General features: G+C 32.1%; 1 protein-coding gene across 1 annotated transcript; it reads right to left on the reverse strand.

Moving 5' to 3' along the window:
* Positions 1–7,719: 7,719 nt before the first annotated feature.
* LOC111039222 (sodium/potassium/calcium exchanger 3-like) lies at positions 7,720–21,183 on the reverse strand. The gene is made up of 9 exons (XM_022322607.1): positions 20,848–21,183; positions 17,858–18,076; positions 16,450–16,845; positions 15,334–15,450; positions 14,820–14,921; positions 14,474–14,677; positions 13,476–13,577; positions 9,578–11,579; positions 7,720–8,128 (listed from the first exon to the last, which is right to left on the reverse strand). The coding sequence occupies exons 1-8, from the start codon at positions 20,999–21,001 to the stop codon at positions 11,242–11,244; spliced, it is 1,632 nt and encodes a 543-aa protein (XP_022178299.1). The 5' UTR covers positions 21,002–21,183; the 3' UTR covers positions 7,720–8,128; positions 9,578–11,241.
* Between the last annotated feature and the right edge of the window lie 3,208 nt (positions 21,184–24,391).

Consider the following 24,391-nt stretch of genomic DNA (forward strand, 5'->3'; position numbering starts at 1 on the left):
CAACGGACGTCGTGCACTGCAGGAATGTTCGAAATTCTTGTCGTTTCATTCGATTTGCCTTCCTTTATCCTTGACTTGCAAACAATCGGTATAATACATCGTTCTCTGAAATTTCGTGTTTCAGTAGAACGCGCAAGCGTCTTCAATCTTCATGGCAGGCGACTCCTTGGCGGCGGTATCCTGTACCTTTTTATTTGTATGTTGTATGTTATATTTCCAACGTCTGATGGAAATTTAAAGGGATATACAGAGTGCTTCAAATTTCATGTGACTGCAGATTTCAGCATGATACACTTAAAATAGAAAAATATGACCTATGTGAAAACCTCTTTGAATCATATAATATAAATAAATTTGATACTAATTATTTTTTATAAATTAAAAAGGGGAGATTTAGGGGTAACTTAAAATTCAAATTAATACATTTTAGAAGTAGATTCATACAGGGTTTATTTTTTAATGCATTTTGTTGCATTTAAATCATTTATAATTATGAGTCAATAATTAAAGAAGCTATTAACATTTATATTTAAATTTTGTATTTATTTTTTTTAAACGCCATTAATGAATAATAATAATGTACGTGTGTGTTTCTGTTTTTTACACAAACAAATATTTTTGTGAGCAATAGTAGCCTAGTCTAACTTATACAGAGTGATCCACCAAGCATGCTCATTGCTCATATCCTTTTTCTTTTATTAATGAATTTATTCAAATTCTGATTTTCGAAATTTTTAAATATACTCAAAGACCATATATTCAAGTACTTGAATTTTTTTTGGTACTACTTAAGAAGTGTCCTGTGGTGATACAAACATTTGTTTTTCAAATGAGAACCCCTCTATTTTACTGTAGTTTGATGGAATCTAGGACATTTCCCTCCGTGCCTTTTCACCCCCGATGCATTGGACGTCCCCCCAACTGGATAAATTCTACCCGGAAACAAAATAAAAATAAAAATATTAAGCATTAATAATAATATACAATGCAAATAAATTTTCTAATATAATTCTATGAAATTAATAAATGAATCGAATTAAATAATAAGGCATAATAACACTCTTGATATTTACCAAATGCCAATACAAATTCACTAGTATAAATATTAAAAATATTAAACTCTATACACAAAATATACAAATCATAAATATGGTAAAATTAAATAATACAAGTCAAAAAAAATGTAACTTATATTTTTTATTCCGGCAAAATATCTCACCTAATAACAACGACGTATTAACACTGTTGACATTAAAAGACAAAATTAAATAATACATATCAAAAAATCTAAATAATATTTTTTACTTTGTTAATATAGTTCACGGAAATTAAAAATTTTTAAATATCATCATATGATGATTGTATGTTTCGGGTAAAACGAAAGAACCTATTTTCCAATCTATTTTTATGTGTAAAAATAAATATTGATTCAGGTGGGAAATGTCCCTGTCTGGGGGGGGGGGAGAACGTTCAGTACCGCTAAAATTGACGGGATGGGACGTCCAAATACGGTTTTGTTCTACACTCTTCAGGTTCACTTAAGGCATCCAATGCTAACTTGATCCGCGTTTATTCGTTCTTAATTCTTCTTATCAGTTTCCATATTGTGGGATGTTTTTGGCCCACAAGTTTTGAGAACCTATTGTTCCATCCTTCAAAAATGTTGTTCGTTCTGTTACAGGCATTGAGAATAGTCATCATTTACATTCCATACAGCTGGTGGGTTGTAGGTAAAATGGTGGTAATTTTCGAAATCTAATATTTTTTTCATCATTTTCAATTCTTCATAATAAAAATAATAATAATAAGTTGTAAAATTCATCTTATTGTATTTGAATGGCCTATATATTAAATTATATAATATAAAAATGATGCGTTGCAAAAAATTTTTCAAAAGGACATGCGATTGGGGCGGTAGTTATATTGAAAAATATTTAAGCCATTAAGTCCCACTTATTATAAAACCTTTGTGCGCCACTGTATACCGTTTACATAATATCGTTGTATACAACAAAATATTATTAGTATTTATATAAAGAATATATTTGTTATTAAATATTATTAACGATTGTAATTAGTAATTACAATAACTATAGCTTTTGAAAAAAAATTTATTCAATAAATTGCATGTGTTTGTGAGTAATATTGAAGTTTTGGGATTTTTTTCTGAGGCTTTTCGTTAGGGTTTTTTCCTGGGGATTTTTTTTCTTGGGTTCTTTTTCCACCATTCAATAAACTGTGTGTTTGGTATCTTAATTTTATTTTATATTACATAGGTAAAATCACATAATTGTATTGATATTTGATAGTAAAAAAAGCAAAGGTGGCTTGGCGAGGCACGTTGGCTGCTACCAATCGCGGAATGCGACTGGGAGTAAGTAACGGCCACAACTACTAGCTCCCGGATGGGTGACCACCCGGGTTCGTAGTAGTTTAAAAACCTTGCCACACATACACGTGTTTGATACCTACCGTAACAACCCTAACAATCATAAAAATCAACCTACCATACCAACCTTACCTCTACTACAGTTCATAACCCCTATAACAACTAATGGCCATAGTTAGGTTAGGCTAACTAATGGCTTAAGTTCAATGAAAAAAAAAAAAAAAAGCAAAGCATTAGATATTATACATACCTACCTATAATATTATGAAAATTGTACTATTTATAATCAATGCTGTTATTGGAACGGTTTTTATTTACTCAATTATTAATACTTATAATTTTTAATATAAAATTGTAAATTATACAGTAGATAAATAAGCAACAGCTAATTGTACCAAATTTTTGTACAAAGTATATTATACAGCATACAATGATTTAAAATTCATACATTTAGGTTAGCTAGTAAACGCCTACCTGTATTTTTTGACTAATGAAGGTACCTAAAAATATTTTTTAATTTAAATAATAAGTAATAAGTAATACCTATACTTTCATATTTTGTTTGAGTCAACTTAATGTTGAATACATCATTTCTTAACACTGCAAAATGACAACATTGATTTCAAAAATTTGTATGATTAAACTTCGAATTCAACATAATACTAAATGATGCATTTAAAATTAAATAGATGTTGAAAGAACATCACCGTTTTGTAATATATAAATAATATACTTTATAATTCATAATTTATACTCTAATAAACGTATGGGGTGAATACGTTAGGTGAAGAAATATTTTGGTGTAAAAAAATAAACGTAATTAATATACTATTCAGTATAAATATTATTAAGCAATCGATATTCCTAAACATCATCATCAAATATATAGACAAATCGAAGCCCAACAACAAAACGAAACACCCATAATAATAAAACAAATAAACAATCATAAAGGTGTCATAACACCCACATATAAACACACTGTGCAACCATAACATAGTGACTAATTCTATTCCTCAATCTCAATCTATTCATAGTCTCAAGATTTTCTAAGTGTTGTTAAATTACCAACATAATTGCGTCCAACTATGGACATTAAGAATACACGCACTATGTTAAAGAGATGTATATAAAATTACAATAGGATATAATAATATTAAGTCGTAAAGGAATAATAACACTCATCGACCCACACCAGAGACGTTACTATTGCAGCGAGGGTCTACATACATCACCCACGGCCACATCCATATAAGGTAAGGGGATTTAATACTTCACATTATTATACAAGTTAAATAAACTTAGAGGTAAATCAAATAATATTAAGTAGTAGTATGATTATTATAAGAATTGGAATTTGTGGGCTATTGAACCGGTCGCGCACCATCTGTCCCGCGTCCTCTTATACCATCTCTCCCACTATACGCCTCCTTCTTTTTTTATAATTTTATTCTACTACAGTTTCACAACATAAAGATATGATCAATGCAATATTAAATTATAATAACTAGGATATGAATGTTGTTACATTAATTAGAAATGTTTGAAGACTAAAAGTTACAGCTAGACTTAGGGACTTGAAAGCTTTTAACTTTCAATTTTGTCTTTTTCCAACGGTGACACTCAACGTTCTCTAGGAAACCTACTCCGATGTTATTTATAGACAACGTATGGGTGACGTGTCACTTAACGCTACATTACGGCCGCTAGATATCGGCACCGCTTTTCTAGGAAACCATAGCTTTAGACCCGACACATTTCTCTGTCCGCCCACCGTTATTACGTTCCATTTTTTGTGCCGCTATACCAAATCTTGTGGTCAAGTGTTTTATATCCAACGGTTTTGGTCATTACGGGTGTGAGTTACCCCAGTTATCAAGTATCAACGTATCGACAAGTCGGCAACTACTTTGTGCTTTGCTTCCGCGTATGCGATCCCCATTGACGTTCTATTGGGACATCGTGTCATCGTACCATTTTTCAACTACGTGCATCGTCGGACAAATTGCTACGAAACAGGTCGTATTCATCATTTTGTATACTAGTGTTCTTGTATTTTTATACTATATTACGTACCTATCATTATTATTTATATATATATATATGTATTTCTAATTATTCCCTGGGCGCCCTATACTAGGTTTATTATTATTATTATTATTTAATTGACCTTTTTTATTGTATAATATATTTTTCGATCGGTGTCACATACATCTTAGAATTTATCTAACGTGATATATTATTTCTTGTATATGTGGGTAACCAACTCCGCTCCTGTCTACAGCATAACACGCTAGTCGTTGCCGACAACCGCCGATCGTTGTAGGATCGGTAACTGAGCATAGAGGTGGTTGGATATTTGGAGAAGCCTTCTTTCCTTATTGTATATTTTGAATATTATTAAATCGCATAGAGATTTTTCAAATGTGATTAGGTTTTTGAGATCGTATTTTATACAGATATGCGTTGTTGAAAGTATGTTTTGGGTAATGTATTTGGTTTTGAGGGGATCTTGCTATTTTTGCTGCCATGTAAAGTATCTATTAAAAGTAAAACTTGTAAAAAACGCTTCCTAATAATATTTTATTTACATTATAATCAAAATGAAAGAAACGTAGGTAATATTTAAAATTGTCATTCCTATAAGCTATATAATAATACTATATACTATAATATAATTGAACATTTTCTACATTTTAAGTATATATTATCGCACTATAAGCATATATTTGTATATAAATAATTATAATATATTTTAAATTAGCGTAAAAAAAAATTTGGTGAATAATTTGCATGTGTTTGTGAGTAATATTGTAGTCTGGGGTTTTTTTTTCCAAGAGTCGAGGATTCTTTGACTGGGGATTTTTTTCCCAGGGATTTTTATTCTGATTATCCAAACAAATACAAATAAAAATAAATATGTATACTCTGGATAAGAAGACAAATTTGACTGAATTTATTGAAAAATGTATTTTATTATTATTTGTATTACCAGTTTTTCTTGTATTTAATAATTGTAAATATTGCTCCAATGTCTTTAAACAAAAAACAAAAAAAAAACGAAAGGTAAACAGGAAAGATTGTCATCTGTAGCATGAAACGCAAAGCCATTATTACATGGAAGTTACACAACATATATACAACATTGATCAAATACATTACATTCGTGTAAGCCGTTTGATTTTTTTAACAACATTTTTATGAAAAATATAGTATAATAAGTAAAACCGTATAATATGCAAAATAAAGTTTTATATTATTTTATATATCTCAATATGAGTTTTTAATTGAATTATAACAACAAAAAAGTCCCATTCATCCTATCACACATAGTTATCAAGTATTTTAAATAATATTTCAATATCATCAGTAAAAAATTATAGTAATATATTCTGAGTGGTAAATAGGGTTAGGTTTTGGGCCAGGATTAAACTTTTTTATTTCAATTTTTGTGCCTAATTTCGTAAAGTATTTAGAAGCGTTTTAAAACTTTTAATTTCATTTTTATATAGATAAAGATATTTGAAATGTGTACAATTTTGATACTAAAGGATCAAAATTCACTGATATAAAGACAAATAATTGCTGAATCATTTAGTACATTTTAGTATATTAAAATTAGCGAGCAATCAAGATGTGTACGTATATAGCAAAACTTAAAGCAAATTCATTATTTTCGAAAGACTATTCTTTTTTTCTTATAAAACTATCTATAGAACTTACATAATATACATACCTCGTTTATATAATTATATCTAAGATAGGTATCTAAAGCAATGTAGAGTTCATGAAAGCCAACAGTTTAATACATGCCTAATCAAAACATACTCGCCACAATTTAAACTTAGAGTTCATTTGTTGTACAAGAGCCAAGAGGTTTGGAATGAGTTGAATTGAATAATTAATTATGTATTTACTATTTCACTGCATTTATTATATTATTAATTGGGACCAATGTTTAAATAAATAACTTAAAAATTATGTTAAAGTATTCATATTCTCAAATTGGTTTAAATAGTTGATTTTGTGGAAATAACCTCGTTAAATATAACTGCAAGTTTTTAAAAAGTTATATCAATATAGGTACTTACTAATTGTTTATAACACTCTCAATACTTTTATTAGCCACAAGTTGTATATCTACTCTCAATAGTCAATAGTCAATACATTATTAGTAAGTATGACAGTCATTTTAAACTTACCGAATTTTGGTTCATGCCAGAGGTTCAAAATCAATTCAATTGTATCTTCCTAAATTATATTGGTGTATACTATTTTGATATATTTATTGCACTTTTAAATGCAACCAATGTTTAAACAAATTAGTAGAAAATAATGACAAGGCATCCATAAGCCCTCTAAATCTTTAATTTGTAAGTTATAAGCTCTATAATTTTATGAACACTAACCAACAAAAAACCCATGTATACAAATATTTATTAAGTAAATTGTTGAATTCTATAAAACTATTATTCATGAGTAAGGAATTTAAGTAAAATTATGTTAATACATTATAGCAAATCTAAATCTTTAAATTCTAAAATGTTTAGAAACTGTAAATTTAGTACATTATGAGATTTACTATCGATTGTTTAATTTTTTTGGCATAATTTTTCATGCAGACATATTGCGTGGGTGAAACATTCGATATCGGGTTGCCGTCTGGGTAACCTCCTCAATACAGAAGTCGGTATTGATCGATTTACTTTCTGCCGACGACTCGATGCAAACTGCTTTGCAGGTCGAGTGGTTAAGTGCCCTGGCAAAAATGAACTTATAGCAAAGAAATCAGGACCTCGCTGATCTGCCGAAACGGCGCTCTAGAGTCTAGTTCGATGTCGAACATCTTAATGCAGTTTACTTCGGCCGATATCAAGTACCTACGTCCAGACAAGAGTTCCGAACAAGGCGTCCTAGTTTGAAAACGGCCGAATTAAACCTCAAGCACAGACTGAAGCTGTGCACGATAGTTTTCCATGGGAGCCTGTCTGCCTGTAATCTACAGGTGTGATGAGTGATGACTGATGAAACATATCCGATAACCTGCGTGGTTAAGCCTAAACTCACATTGGAAACGAACGAAGCGTTACACGGAAACGCTTATTTTGTTACACTCGACATAGGTATGGATTACAATATACATTTCTCATTTTGTGCAACGATCAGGACGGTTGAAAAGACAACGGACACGTTCTATGAACGAGGCAGCTTTTTATTATTTATACACAGTGTATTTATTAACAATGTATTAGAACCTAAATATTAATGACAATAGCGACGACGGTACATTAAAAAATGATTCTGCAGGTAATTTGGCTGTTGTGAGTGTTGCGACAGCTGCTGGGCCGGTGGCTGCTGAATTGGAAATCGCCTGTCCTGGACGGAATAGGGCTGGTATCGTCGTGGATCCGATGGCGAGGTTGGCACTTGCGCAGGAGGTCCTGACCAATTCCTTGCTGGCTCATGTTCTGCGGTGTTTGACTTCCGTCCCTCATTGAGCCCCCGCTCAAACAGCGCCCATGCCGTAGAGCTGCCACGTATCTGGCGTAAGGACGCAGTGGCCGCTCTTTCTGGTGACCAACCGTCTATCGTGTCTTCTGGACCTTCACCTGACAGCCTCCTGGCTTCTCGCAAAAGCTTCGCCGCCATTTTCCGGAGTTCCACAACACGATTCGCGTTCATGTAACGAGATGGGCGGTTGTAGTGGGATGGGCCAAGGTTGTTTGCTTGCCCTGCCATCTATAATCAAATATGATTAGTTAATGTTTTCTAACGGTCCTGCAGCTCGCTTGTAAGACATGTAATTTAGTAGGGTGTTTACTCTCCATTTAGAATACTCCGGTTCCTAATTGTTTCCCCCAAAATGAAAGGACCTAACCAGTGAACCGCGCTTCTCCACATTTGACAGCGGATGCGCTTTATTATACAACCAATCCCGCAATCCTGCAGCGTTCACGGATACGAACCCATTAGATCCATGCTCAGCATCTCTCTTGGTTGACGTGGGACTCGCGGTTGCACATCCGATCTTCTAGTTTGTGAACCCAACCACTAAGAACTCCGTACTGTTTACAGGAAATTCCAGGTAAACTCCGATCTCGAGAGTTTTCTCAGAACAATCGGTTTCATATTTTAGCCAATTTGTTCTCGGAAAGAAGATTTTGACTTTCGTCCGGGTAGTGTATTAAGCTATTTTTCGGCTAACTTCACTACAAACGTTAAAAGCTCTCACTGAGAGTAACAGTTGTCAGCTACTGCTTGTTGACTTTCCAATCCTTTCAATCTATTTTTTTCTATCTTATTACAGTAATAAGTTATGGTACTCATATAGTATTAACCGATGACCCGCCTTGTCCACGTGCTCGTGGACCAGCCCCGCGCTGTTAACTCTCCACGACGCCAAGACCAAAGTCTATCGTAAATGTTAATTTTTTTTTAATGAACATTTGATTATATATGTTTCTTCTTACAATAAAGCGTAAACGTGCTGATGTGTAATAATCAATTGTTGAATTATTTAATTCTTAACCTCCAGTGCCCTACACTATCTAACATCTGCCCTATGAACTTTTTTATCAAACTATTTTTGGTGTTGACCTCATCTTCGTGGGCCTAACGCTAGACCTCGATGTTTTTTTCTCCCGGTATCTGAACTGACGACTTATCAGTTACCCCAAACAGTACCTAATGATTTTTGGTCAGTAAGCTCCTTTATTCGAATAAACTACTCAAGTATTACGGGTATATCAACTTAGGACCCCCGATCTCGATACCTCGCTTCGATGATTCCTGACTTATATTGACAATATTAAACTCACTAGACAAAAATGCATTTAACCGTCATTGTAATTATTAAATTTTAATTGCTATTATTCACCTAATTAAATAAAATTCGATACGAGAATAATGCATATCAGGATATTATTATTGACAGAGCTCTACTTTAAATTTATAAATAGCCTAAGTCAAGTTTGACCCTGTAGGAATTATGCTAAAATTTCGCAAAATTTGGTAAATATTTTCCACCCTTGATTGGATAAGTCCTGAATATTTTATTTAAAAAAAAAAATTAGAATAAACTATTAGGAACCGGTTTGATCAGAACACCTATTGTAGGTTCTTTAACCCAACATATGCTAATTTATTTTAATTTACTTAAAATTACTTTTTATTAAAATTAGCACTTACCTTATTCCTTTGCCGACTGCGCCAATGTAGTATCAGGACGATTAGAAAAGACAGCAGACACGTTTTATGAACGACACAACTTTTTATTATTTATACACAATGTGTTATATGCAAAGTATTATAATGTAAATATCAAGGTATGTTGCTCAAACGACGGTCCAGCATAATATGACGCCACCGTCTACCATTGACTCGACCGGTGGTTCGCGCCACCCGCGTCAGATCTGTTCCAGGTCGCGCTCTCGCGGATATCGATAAGAACGCCGAGGTCATCACGATAACGACCGTGACAACGGGGAGTTGGGTGCAGTTGCCCGAAAAATGATAAGGAAGTGTATACCACAATTATACCTTCATATACCAAACGATCCATCAGTGATGCTCACGCAGTGATGCCCGCGTGGCCACTCGCTCGCTGCGCTACGCTCGGACAAAAAAACGAAAATATTCCTTGACTTGGTATCACGATTTAAGATGTATTGGTCAAATTTTATTCAAAATATTTTTTTTTTTTATTTTTTTTTAAATTTTAATTTTTAATTTTTGAAACTACCTAAAAACGGACAAAACCCGAACACTTGACTTACACTTGACTTGACTTGAGACTTTTTTGGGAACGTGAATCAAATACAAGGCCCAAAAAGGGTCAAAATCGGAAGAAACCTGGTAACAGAGCCAACATTCTGACGGACTTTGAAAAAATAATAATACTTGATAGAAAACCTGGGTTGTGATAACAGAAACGTGATAACAGCAGCGGCGGTGACCGGGCCCTCGATTCAATTGGATCTTCCTTATTCCACATATGGGAAAATCTAACTTTTCGATTGGACGCGCTCCGAAAACGACCGAGCGGATAAAACCTTAACTATTAAGCGTTCTATAATATAAGAGATGGGTAGATAATTAAGTAATAAGTATATAGGAAATTTTTAGAGATAAATGTCAGTATTTTCGATAACATAATATTATTAAGTCATTCTTATAGCTTTGGAGAACGGAAAGTAGAGCTTAGATCATAATGTATATGTGTAAGTGTTCTAAGGTATAGAGTATTATTATGAAGATAGTAATACAATTATTGTCAATTATGTCAGTTGGGTACTGTTTTTTTATAATGTTTAATGGGTATACACTATACACATACAATATATTTTTGGACTTTGGTATAGTTTAGTACAGTTAAATTTACTTGTGCATATTGATGATTGTCTAAAAAGGAATGAACATATTAATAAGTATTGGACATGCGTTTAAAGTTCTAATTGCTGGTCTCGCATTGGTCTGCCTATCACCCAACACTATGTAGTAGCTCTAGAACGGAAACTAACTCACATTACTATGCATTTTCAATGGACTCTAACGTGTAAACGTTGACTCTAAAATACCCATCGTGATAAAATTTCCAACTTACAGTTCGTTATTTGCAGGTGTCATAGCGACTGGTTTTATCCAAAAGTGTATGTCCGTACTATACCTTATATTATCTACTCACCCTTAGAATATCTACAAATGGAAAAGAAAGACTGTTGGGAGTTGGGACTGTCCACAAAGTTGGTATCAAATATTACAATAATTACTGTATAATTAAATGCACAATAATGTACCGTCGTTTTTCATAAGCGGTAAAATAAAAAAACATTAACTATCCTACTGAAATATACCTATACCGAACTGGTACAGCGTACACTTCCATCATCTTTAGCAACGTTCAATCCATTTATAACCAACACCGCAATGACAACCATCTGTCCAACAAGGCACATGACTCCAAATGGTTTGTGCATTTTGTATCCACCGATGGCGGCCGCCACGTTAAGGACGACCACACTGGCAATCATGCATATGCAGTTAAAAAACAAAGTGTCGGTTTGCAGTGTGACGGGTCCGCCATTCATTGATGTTGGCAGCGTGCACTTGACGAACCACGGCAGACCCAAACACAGTAATATGTCCATCGTGTTAGACCCCAGCGCGCTGCTAATGCTCATGGACCCTTCGCCTGAAACGTTATTAAATAATATAAACACATTTTTGTTTAACCTACAATCACAAGAGTTGATGGCTTTATGGCTGATTATAACCATATAATATAACACCGGTATACCGGTAGTTATTCAACGATATATAATATGCACATACAGTACGAAGTTATCGATTTAACCTTAAAACACTCATTATTATTTATTAGAGTTAAATTAAGTTTAAGTTTATGAATGTCTTAAGATGAAAAAAAAAATCACAGTAATAAATAAGACCATCGTCACATGATATACGTAATAGCCAGTGGCGAAGCGTCATAGGAGACAATGAGACAACGTGCCCCCCCCCCCACCTTAGAAATTAGAACACGGGAGAAATTAATAATAATTTTGTTTTATAAATTATTTTTTAAAATTTAAAATTTACATTTTATATTATAAGTATGATGTATGCTTCAATATTTGTTAAAAACGGTTTTTCGTTATACAGTTATATAATCCTTAAAATAGATTAGATGAGCGCTGTGCGGGCACAAGGCACGAGCTGACGATGCTGTTCATTCCCAATATGTTATTATATCAAATAGACGTTGCGACGCAATATGGGAGCGCAGGTACAGGGGGATTTTTAATGTGAGTGGAGTTAGCTATCTTTTTTTTATACACCATGAGACGGGTCTCGCCGTTCGCAACAATACCTGATGGGCGATACTTCGGTCCTCAATTATTATAGACGTCGCCTCCGTGATAGGTACATCGTAAGTGTTTCTTAATATTTATTATTTTCTATATGGTAATTTGTAATTTATCCTCATGACTGATAGTTTGACCATTTTGAAAGATGAAATTATTACTACTCATACGAAAAATATTTCAGTTAAAAAATAAAAGACAGTGTCCTCTATTGAATTTAATGTAATTGACTTATTTTCTAAGACAAAAGTAGAAAAATAGATTCAATGTACATTTGATTTTTAAACGCCATCTTAATGCGAGTTGCATGTATATAGTATATTATGCTTAGGGCAGCTAGATTTTAAAATCACCATACCAGGACATTCACCTTTTTTTTCTTAGTATAGTTAGTTTAATTATATGGATGTATGAATATCCGTTATTTTATTTAAAATTCATAAACCAATAAGTACAATTTTTTTATTAACAGTACTTACCAATACATTTATTTCATTTACATTTTACATTTATTAGTTATAAGCTTATTTTGATATTTTTAAAAATATAACCGCACAAACACGTACGTAATGTACACTCGGACCACGAACCAAACACTGACAGTAATTGTATTTATAAAATTATATTTTATATACGATATACCTCATGGCTAATCGTATAGAGATAAAATGACAAATAAACCTGAAACCATGTCGACAAAATTTAGATAACAGTATAACATAATACGATAATCATACAATTATGTAATGATACATTGATACGTATTATGTACACTATTATTTCATGTTTCGTTATTAAATAATACAATATTAAAGTTATTTTCGATCGGCTTCCATTACTCAAAACAAAATTAATGACCGGCCGGGACACCGGGGCCGCTGTTAAAACCGTGCCGAATGGCAAGTCTAATTATATTACATTTTATTTTGTTTGCTATAAATTATAATACATTTGTTATTATATTAAATTATTATTTTTAATTTTTAAGAAAGTTGTAGCGTTTTAAATATAATATTTCATTTTGTTTTTAGTTTTTGAACATATATTTCTTAGTGTATAGATAAAATAGTAAAAGGGGGAGTCCAGAAGTATTAGTGCTATTTTTTTTCAGTGTCTCCCCAAACAGAACCTCCCTCCTCGCTACTGGTAATAGCTTAATAGCTAGAAATGTATTTTTAGTTTGTATCTACCGTTGATGTTACATTTAAATTCCTAGTTCTTACCGTTTTGTGCGTTTATTATGCCCGAAACGGCTTCGGGGATGCTGCTGCCGACCGCCAAGACTCCTATGCCCATGACAACGTCACTGACATGAAACGTATCACCTGTAGTAGGGTGAAATAAAATAAACACCAAGCAATAAGAATATAATATAATATAATTATTATTTATTGCGATGAACCATTTCAACACAGATAACAAGGTGTCAAAGTGGTAATAATGAACCTACTGATATGTCAACACAATTTTTGCACTTCACACAATTTTTATTTTTTGCACACCCTATATATCACAAAATATAAATCTATTTATACTTTATTGATATTACTAAACCAAATATGTCAATACTTAATACCGGGTTATTTATCCTTGAATTAGGTACTGAATTAGTCGTTGAGTTATTCTAGTCTCCTGCAGGTGGCCCCCAGAACAATTCCCGTAAGTACGCTAGGTACCTATACACAGAAAGCGTAGTGAATAGTAGCAAACATTTTTGTACATAACATAAATAAAAAAAATTGTGGGATGTCCATGACGACTTGAACCGAATGTATGTGTATGATTTATGTAGAGATGAATTCTACAAATTTAAGTTACTTAAATAAAATGCATTTATAAAGATAGATAAATAATAATTAAGATTATAAAAGTTAAAATTCCTTCATCCCTAAACCAGAAATTGGTGTACATTTCAAATAGCTATTATATAAAATATAAATAGATACTACAATGTTATACTTGTAGTACGCCAGTACCAAAATATTATTTAGATGCCCCTGCAGAATTAATCAACGGTTAAACGCACAAATGTGTTAAGCTAAAAGACTTAAGTGCATTCTTTTATTTTTATTTATCGTATTTCGTTTATAAGAAGCCTACGTTTATTTTTTTTTTAAATATATTTCAAAGTGATATTTTTGAGTAGGTATTTAGTATTATAATATTTGAAGTCTACATGCAACACGTTTACACAGAAGTGCGTTTTACTTTTTATACTTACCGCATATCGTTAAGAACCACGACAAAACGTACGTGATAGTGCTGACCCATATGATGGCCATGACAAACGTGATAGGGAATAGTGATCGTTTGGTCCGGCAATCCGGTATCGTGGCCCACAACACGAAGTTAACCGGCAAGCAAAACGTTCGCCAGACGATCAGCAACATATCGATCCTGGACGATTTCGATGGAGGTAAATAAGCTGCATAAAACGATTTATTTTTAGACTGAAAAGTTAAAATTACTATATTATAGTAATACGGTTCTAAATGTATATAATATAGATAAGTGTATAACACATAAACCACCATAAAATATTATGCGGTTACATTTTTTTAACTTACTTTGTTCATCGAAATTCGATTGATCACGTTCGCTGAAAGTTGTTGTCGAAGTAAATGTTATTTTCGAAGACTCTCGATCGCCTTCTTGCAGCTGATGTTCGACTATTTAATAGAAAACGTTTAACAGACGATCTACATTAATAAAATCAAAATAACTTATAACTTAAAAGCGGTCTAAGATGGCAGAGGAATATATGTATAGGTACCTAAAATGCATAATGTTAAATTGATATAATATAAATACGGAGATATGATTTTCATTCAGCACCCTAGGAAACCCAGGAGGGCAAAATGGGGTACTCCCCCCCTTGGAATTTGAAATCAGTTTGAGCTTTGTCCAAACATATTATCTACAATGTCCATTGTCCATTTTAAATTACTTTTGCCCCCCCCCCTAAAAAAATATCTGGTGACGCGCATGAGTCCCTACAGTTCCGAAGTCTGATACAGCAAAGCTATTGGGAAACCAGAAAAGTAAAACATACCTTATGAATTCTCAATATTAACAACCAACCTGTTCCGTATTGACGTATTTGTATATCACTTCTGTATAATGTGACATTTTGAGATTCCATCAAAGCGTACTTTCTACAAAATATCCATCGCTTGATACGCTTAATAACTGTTATCCCTGTAAGTCGTTAGAACATTTAAATATACGTAGGTACTTTATCGTAAACATAATGATAGTTTCCCACATAATTTTTTGGAACTAATGGGATTTGGATAAAAATATATTGTCTCGTCTACTATATTGTCTGCGACAATCGCACGTCTTTAGGCTTTTTCAAAAACCGTTAAATCGATAAATGCTGACCGTAGTCCATTATCATCAATAGATATTACGCCCCCGACCCATCCCATTATTATAATGGTGAGGAACATGCCGGACATCATCACCATATCTTATGACTATAAAATATCGATGCAATGAAATAATAGGTAGGTTAGTATATTGTATGGCAGGGGAGGGATGTAAGCTATTTCTCACTGAAATAATTGTCATCCCGTATGAGCCACACATACCATTTTTTGTCACGCATCTGAGTTCATCGATAACGGTACAGCCACGGTCACACAATGATAGTAAAACGCGATAGTTGCCTCCACAACAGCTTACTGTACGAACTCCATGGTAGTTACTATAAGTTATAACACTAGCTACTTATTCACTCTCAAACTATCATTCATGCATGACAGTTCTTTCACGACAGCAACAGTCGCGTTTTTCTATCATCCGTGTGACAGCGACTTAAAGGTAATTCGTTAATCTGTGCTTCGAACAGATTATTCAACGAAAACAATTTCACGAAAGAAAAATGTTTAAGAGTCATCCAAGGAGTATAATATGATATAAATAAGAGATGAAACTAAAAGTTTATGTTTTGTTAGGACCGTGGTCAAGATTTCAGTGTCTGGTTGTGCAGAGGATACGACCAGAACTTTTGGGGAATTCTACTTTACCACCCGATACTTCTTGGGATTTCCATTTTATCACTCGGCACTATGAGGATTCACACTTTACCACAAAATGGATGAAAAAGGTTGCTTTTCAACACTTCAACCGTCATCGAAAACTAAACTTTCAGTGCAGATGTGATAAAAAATATATTTTAATGTCAGATCTAACCACCGTTGTGTTTCCACTTGTCGACTGCTTCGACGAGCTTGTATTGCGTGAACAAGAAGACAAAGTATCCAAAGAACATGGTGACCATGATCAGCGCCTCGTACCACACGATCACGTTGTCCACGGCGATGACGGCCAGCACGGCTATGGACGTTGCGTACACGGCGCTGTCTCGAATCAGCGGCCACTTTTCCACCACGATTGGCCGGCCGCAGACTGCCAGGCCCGCACAAGCCGACACGCCAAGCGTGTTGTAGACGCCGCTGCCCACCACCGTGCCCACTCCGAGGTCGGACTTGGTCACGAAAGTTCCGATCACGGAGACGAGAAGTTCGGAAGTGCAAGTTGCCGCCGCCATGAACGTCGCCCCGGCAACGTCCGGCGAGATCCCAAGATCTGAAAACCATACGAGTTATATGTAAGGTCGTATAATGATATTACAATGTCGTATTATGGTAGCGATCGAAAGTCCAGCGTGGCGAGCTTACAAGTTTTAGCAGCCGACATTCAAACCATATCGTCAAACCGTGGTGTTCTTATAATATTCAAAGCCATGCAATATTTTACGACGAGCAATATTGTATAATACAACAACAGTTCTAGTAAGACGTATAGTTTAGGACGCCGCTTGACTTCAAAACATTAGAGAAAGGCTATCTGGGTAGATTGTCTAATCGCGGTTTGCTCATAGGTAATTTATACATGGATAGGACGTCCCTTTAACTAATATATGTACGGTGTACTGCAGTATGGAACGAGAAGTCTACTAGTTACCTTAATGTTTATTGGTGGTTATATAAATACTTGCAGGCGATACGATAAAAACAATTATTTATTATTCCGATATCGACGATTTTTGAACTGAATAATTATTCAATTAATTTCAATATGGTTTTTTTTCCTATTATTATTGACTATTGGAATTACCTATTATTATGTCAGTGACTTTAAGTCACTGAATAAGTGAAATAACTTATTCACTATCATAATCCTAATGCTTCGAAACGTCGAGTAAAAAATCCTGTGGGCTGTGACAGGCAAATTACCTCTACTCGTGTATAGTATGAGAATAACTGAATGAATCGACAGTAGTGTAGCTGAATTGCCTATCCACAACGCCGTGTTATCATTTTGTAATACGTTGAGGTATAAGAATATTGCATACATTATGCATCGATTTTGAAAAGGGGAAAGCCTTCATAAGTATATGTACTGTTATTCCCCCCCACCCCCATCTTGTTAGTAAACAACTCGATAAAAACTGAAATCTAACGGTTCAATTATATATCCCGTATGTTTAGTCGATTAAATTTTATTTTATTTTATTTTATTAATTAATCCTACCAATTATTTAGCTCAATATTATTCAAACACTTAAAAAAAAATAAAAATAAAACATCCATCAAACCTAAACATATATATAATACTGATGGTAGAAAATAGTCCTGGCAAACAAATGTTATGAATAGAAATCCATAAAATGCAAGAATTAAATGAATGACAATGGCTCCGTGACGTCTTTGTTCTTCGGTGAAGAAATCGCTGGGGAATTCGTCTATTGAACGGTGAATATTTGGACACTTGGTCGGACTACTGTTCTTAAAATTTTCTATGGTAAAATCCTTTCCTGAAAATAAAAAAACAATTAATACACCATAAATGCATATAATGTTACCATCAAACTAGATCACCAAGTAAATCTAGCGGTTTACTGGTTATTGCTTTAAATTATTAACCGTACCTACTTGGTAAAATTGGAAAAACATGATTGATTTAATTCAATTTGTTTAATAAAAAAACATTTTGTACAACTTTTGAGGACTTACAAATTATGTTAGTAAATGCTATTAAATAAAGTTAAGAGCTTACAAACTTTATCTTTGCTCTATTGAAAAACTTTTGTGAATTGACACAACTCTTCGTCCTTCTTCTACCAAAACCTTCATTAGTAAAACAAAAATGGGTAAGTGCGTAATGATCTGCTGTACGTTAGGTGTCTAGTAAGAGGCCGTAATAGATGTGTTAAATTTGAATTCGATCATCATTGGATAACAAAAACTTTCTAAGCGAAGACGGTCTGTCAGCCTATACTAATACAAAGTAAGTTGTATGATATTTGTGTGATACAAGTATTTTTTTTACCATTATCCTACACTGTATTCAATATAATAATGTGCCTACTCAAGTCTCCAAAAGTCTTAAGTATCCATCATGAATAATCATTTAAAATACAACAAAATAACTAAAGTTATTATTCTAGGTTTTAATATGTAATTTGTCCAAAATTTAACTTAGAATGTGTGTAAAAAATAATTGTGTAAATATATTTTTAGATTTTTTGGTTATAACACTTATAAGTTATGACACAAATTATTTATGTGAATCCTTGTATTTTCAATTCTTATAGCTATAAAAATCAAGCCATTTTTACTGTCCCAAAATGTGACGACGTGCACAAAAAAAAAACATATATTATTATAAAATAAATAATTTTATCGCTAGGGTCAGAATCTAATATAAATAATAAATAATATTTATTGAAAAGAGCAAAAAATGCCAACGGCACGTAGTGTTCCCAAGCGGTCACCCATCCAAGTACTAACTACGCCCGACGTTGCTTAACTTCAGTGATCGGACGAGAACTGGTGTATTCAACGTGGTATGGTCGTTGGCGTAGGACTCTGGGAAAATATCAAAATTTAAATAGATGGATCGTTCACATTTTTATGTGTAATTTTTGATACACTTGCATTAATGCTTTGCTGAAAATCAATAGACCCATAGTCATAATCAAGAGTAGTGGATAATAAAAAAAATATATCTGGTTTCTATATGAATGTAACTATCTATAATTTATATTTTGTTACGTGTTTTATGGTGCATGGAAGTTGCTAATACAAACATTCAGTGAAAATTGCATGTATCTACACGTATAATTTTTTTAGCATAAAAAACCAATACTTTCAAAAACTGGTTTTGCGTTAAAATCTTGGTTTTCGTAAAAATGTCTAGTTTGTTTTTCTTGAAGCGTTTGAAAACTATTGGGAATTATTACATTGGACCCCCTCCCCAAAGTAGGTACCTTACCAATTATAATAGAATAGATTCATATTCATTTTCCTACCAGAAATAATGCTGTTGAATATTGAAGCATTTTTACTGGCCCGAAAGGTGATGACAGACACAACAAAAAAACACGCACACAATATCATTATAAATCAATACATTTATCGCTTCTCTTACCATCTAAAACTAAGCCATTTATCTTGAATAGTATTAAAGATTTTAAAATACTTTTTATTCAAATATTTTAGTAATTAATAAAATGTTTGAAAAAAATTATATTTCACTATTTTTTGACATCATTATTTTTTTATGTTCATGTTCCACGATTATTTCTTATAATATTTTGTAAACACTCTTCATATTTTTATTCAATTGATTTATTATCAAGTGGGAAGTAGATTTATATAACAAATAGTTATAGACACACAGTTTCGTAATAATTATAACAAAAATATCCTACACAACAAAATATAACTTCCAGAATAATATCAACAATTATTATAAAATACAATGTGAAAAAGATATTCATGACTGATGACATCATACATTGTATGGGTGGGCGGGTGGCTAAAAAAAGTAAATCATATTTTTATACCTGTTACCTTATACTAGGTCTTTATTACTATATCCCGTAACCATAATAACACAGAATATGGTTTTTAATAATTTATATATTATTATTTCATGTAGATTACACGTCATTATACATTCACATTTTATGAGTACCGGATTAATTGGATATGTTTGATTTGTATATACATTCTACGTGATAACTTATTAGAGTGATGATATAAGCGACGTAATCCAATGCATTATTTTTATGGCATAAAAAACATATTACATTATGAAATTGTTTTAATATACGTCAACTGTGGAAACTATTATATATTGTTCCTACTACCTAAAATGTATTATTGTTTATTGTACAATATTCAGTAGGTACATATGTGTTGTGAAATATCAAAATAATATTGTCGCTATACAGCTGTACAGATAATACAGTAAGGCAGAACTAAGATTTTCTTAACACCCGGAGAAAATATGATTCTCTCAACCATAAATCAGTGGTGGATTTGAGATGTAACTTCATGGCGACGACGCCAATATATTTTATATTCGTTTCATTTCCTGTGGTCGTCATAGGCACAACGATTTAAGAACTTTTACGGGACGGAATACCAATCAGTTCATTTGATGGTTTGAAAAATATTGCTCATTAAAAACGAATTGCTCCAGTGTGATAATCAAAAAAATCTGAGCGATGGTGACAAAAAAAAAAATTATTTTAAAGGTGGTAAATGGTAATATCGTGTGAATCTGTCTTTGACTGACCTGGGTCGAGATAGTTAACGACAGGACGAGCTGTAGACGTGCTATTGGAATGATCTTCCGTTGCGACGTTGTCGGTGGGTGTAACTAGAGTGTGAGCAACAATTGCAGCGAGCAGCACCACTGCGATGGCCGATGACTTGAGCCTGCGAAACATCTTCACACAAACGTTCGGTACGATTAAATTAACCTATGTAGACGACAGCTATCGACTGAAATCCCGCTGCAGTAACTATATCACATTAGTATACAAACTGTTTTATTATCATATGATATGCATACACTGCGCAGTGCGCGTAGCCGATAGATAAGTCATATTTGCCACAAAAGTGGTGTAGATATGGTGTATGGTATTTTATGTGATGAGGAGAAAGAGTTTTATTTTAACCTGAAAATATTATCATCAATAGTTTTAAAGTACTTATTGGTAATATAGCATTAACTATTATTAAAAATAGACCTACCAAAATATAATAATATTATGTTAACATGGTTTATGTATACTTATAAATATATGTATATATATTTTTTTTTAATATAATAATTGAACAATCAATAAAGTATCATTTTTTAAAATAAGCACGAGTGATTTTGTGGATTTTTAAGAAATATTAGAAAAAATAGAATACATCTAATCAAATACAATTTACAACATTTCAAACAAGGGGCTTGGGTGAATAGTCACCATCAGTTGATGGAACTTCATTGTTAAATTATATAAATCAAAGTAATTGTCATTTATAAAAAGTATGAAATCTTGACTGCGCACATTTTCTTAATTTATTATTAAATAACTTATGATATTACATATAGTACTATTTCGCCTTTTAAATTTTAACCAAAGGCAAACTGATAAAAAAATAAAATACAAAAAAATGTGTTCTCGTAAACTCAGTTTTAATCCATACGACTGCTATGGATAAATGATTGTGTTTATAATATTTACGTCCTAGCAGTTGGTTAAAACCCTTAGATGTTTCGTTTATGCAACATATTTCACACAAATGTACTATTTTCCTTACAAACCTTAACACTATAAACAATACGCCCAAGCCAGCATTGCAGCTAATTTTTTGATGAAACTATACGAGTATATCATCCATTCACCAACACTGTTATAATTAAACTATGGATAAATGGTCCAGTCACTGTAGGAACATTTTTAAAGAAAAAAACTACTACAACATTCTGTCGTATTAAAAATATAGTTCATTTTTAGTTAATAAACAAAAAGTTAAGTTTTAATTTCTAATAAAGAAAGAAATAATTAGATCAAAAAAAAAAATAATGGAAAAAAACATTTTTATAGAATTGAATAACAATAAGTAGTATTATTATTATATAATAGTGATAAATATTTTAGAGTAAGTGAAAAATTAGAAATTGAATCCTCGTGAATCGGATAAAAGATTTATTTTTATTGTTTTTTACTCGTTCAGGAAGTATAATATATAACATAATTTAGTATTAATACTAAGTCAATGTTATCTAAATGGTATCTACTTATACCTAATTATATAAATATGTTTAAAATGTAGGTACCTACCAACTACATATAAAATGGAAAATGTCAAGCATTCAAATTTAAAGGACAAAACTTTAGCTTGGAGACATAAGCAAAAAGAATAACTGAAAGATTATTATTTATTATTCTAAGGTCAAATTAATATATTATCCAAGATAAGCATGGCTGTTAAATATTTTTAAAAACAATACAACAATAGTTATATAATACACTTAAGTATCCAATATTTATTACACTACCTACTTTTGAGATTGCGTCGTTTGTCAGTCACTAAAATATGCAATTATCAAATTTGACAAATCACTTGACAACCTTTACATATGAATAAATAAAATGATTCAAAATTACGTCATCAACATTCTGTAAGCAAGATTCAAATAAATTGAGAAATAATAAAATGTTAATATTAATATTTGATATATTTATGAATATAGTGTGATGCAATAGTTTAGTGTAGAACTCTGCAAGCGATTTCATAACGACATTAATTGCATCTATATATATTAATTAAACTCCCATTGTTTAATTTGTATTTCTCACACTATTATTCCTTTATTATTTCAGTTTAATAAAATAATTGAATAATTGTAATAACGAAATATCTAGTTTTAAATAGCAGAACACAAAAAGTCCATGAACAATCAAAAATGGAAAAATCAGATATTATCGATGTTACCTTAGACTAGATTTAAAACCATACTTACTTAATTATATTTTCTATTAACATAATATAATATTGATAATTTCTTTGGACAACCTCTAGATCTGTTTCTGTGATAATGTATTGTTCATCGGCCGCCGAGTTGAGAACTATGAAGAAATATATAATGAGGCTGAATAATTATTGAAACATATGCATATTATACTATTCAATTAATACTCGACGAAGAAATAGTGGTGTTATCATTTTGTTTAGTAAATAAATAATTTCAAATAATTCAAATAATAATTTCAACACGTTTTGAGTGTATGTATAGGTGTGTTGTGTAGGAAATAAAGTAATATTTTCCAGTTTGTATCGCAATCGAATTATTTTAAAATAAATGAATACTGTGTGACACACTGACATTTATTCTGAGTATTAAGCATTACTCTAAACTCTGAACTCATTAGTCATTATTCTAGTTAATCCTAGTTAAATGTTGGTTATGTACTTTTACAGAATAGTTGTTTGGAAAAGATCCACGACATGTATAGTGATTGATTAATTTACAATTACGTATAATGAAAAATAGTCGTTAGGTTTTTGGATGGAAATTTTATCTAATTGTATGACCATGAGTGATAAATATAATATAAGAACGTTGAAAGTTCGATCGTGTGATACTAAGGGCTCTGAAATAAGTAGTAATATGATACGAGTGAAAGATAATGTTTTACACAAATCCTTGAAAATGAGAAACTATCTCATGTTCAGTTTTCAATGTATATAGGCTGCAAAAGGCGTATAATATACAGATATACAGTATCTTATACAAATTTAATGTATATTTAGGAATAAAGTAAAAATATTTGTCTTTAAAATGTAAATTCAATCTATTTTTGTATATTTTTTATTCATTTTGTTATTTATACGCTTCAAGTTTTAAGATTATTGGTGTTCCTAAATATAAACAATATACAATATACATTACAATTATTAAAGTGTCATACAAAATATTTTAAATATGATACATAAATGATTTTATTTATTGTAATTGCATGTGATATAATCTATGTTTATATGTCATATTTTCTAAACTGGGTTCGTCGGAGGGTTGAAGAAGAATTGATGACTTCTCTGGGTGGGGTGCTAGTATTCCACATAGATTGTAGGGGGGCATCTGTCTATATATGGAGTCCTTTATCAGATGACATTCGGTTAACAGGACAGCAGGTGTAAGTAGTATGTGTTTGGGGAGTTTGGCTCCATTTTTACAGGGAGATGAAAAAAAATCAAGGGAACAAATTCCCCTTACAGAGCATCCAATCACCCTATAATTTCAAAACAAAAATTTAAATGTTTAACCAGTTACATTATTA

Source organism: Myzus persicae, unplaced genomic scaffold, assembly GCF_001856785.1.
Source record: "Myzus persicae strain clone G006 unplaced genomic scaffold, MPER_G0061.0, whole genome shotgun sequence".
Classification (NCBI taxonomy): domain Eukaryota; kingdom Metazoa; phylum Arthropoda; class Insecta; order Hemiptera; family Aphididae; genus Myzus; species Myzus persicae.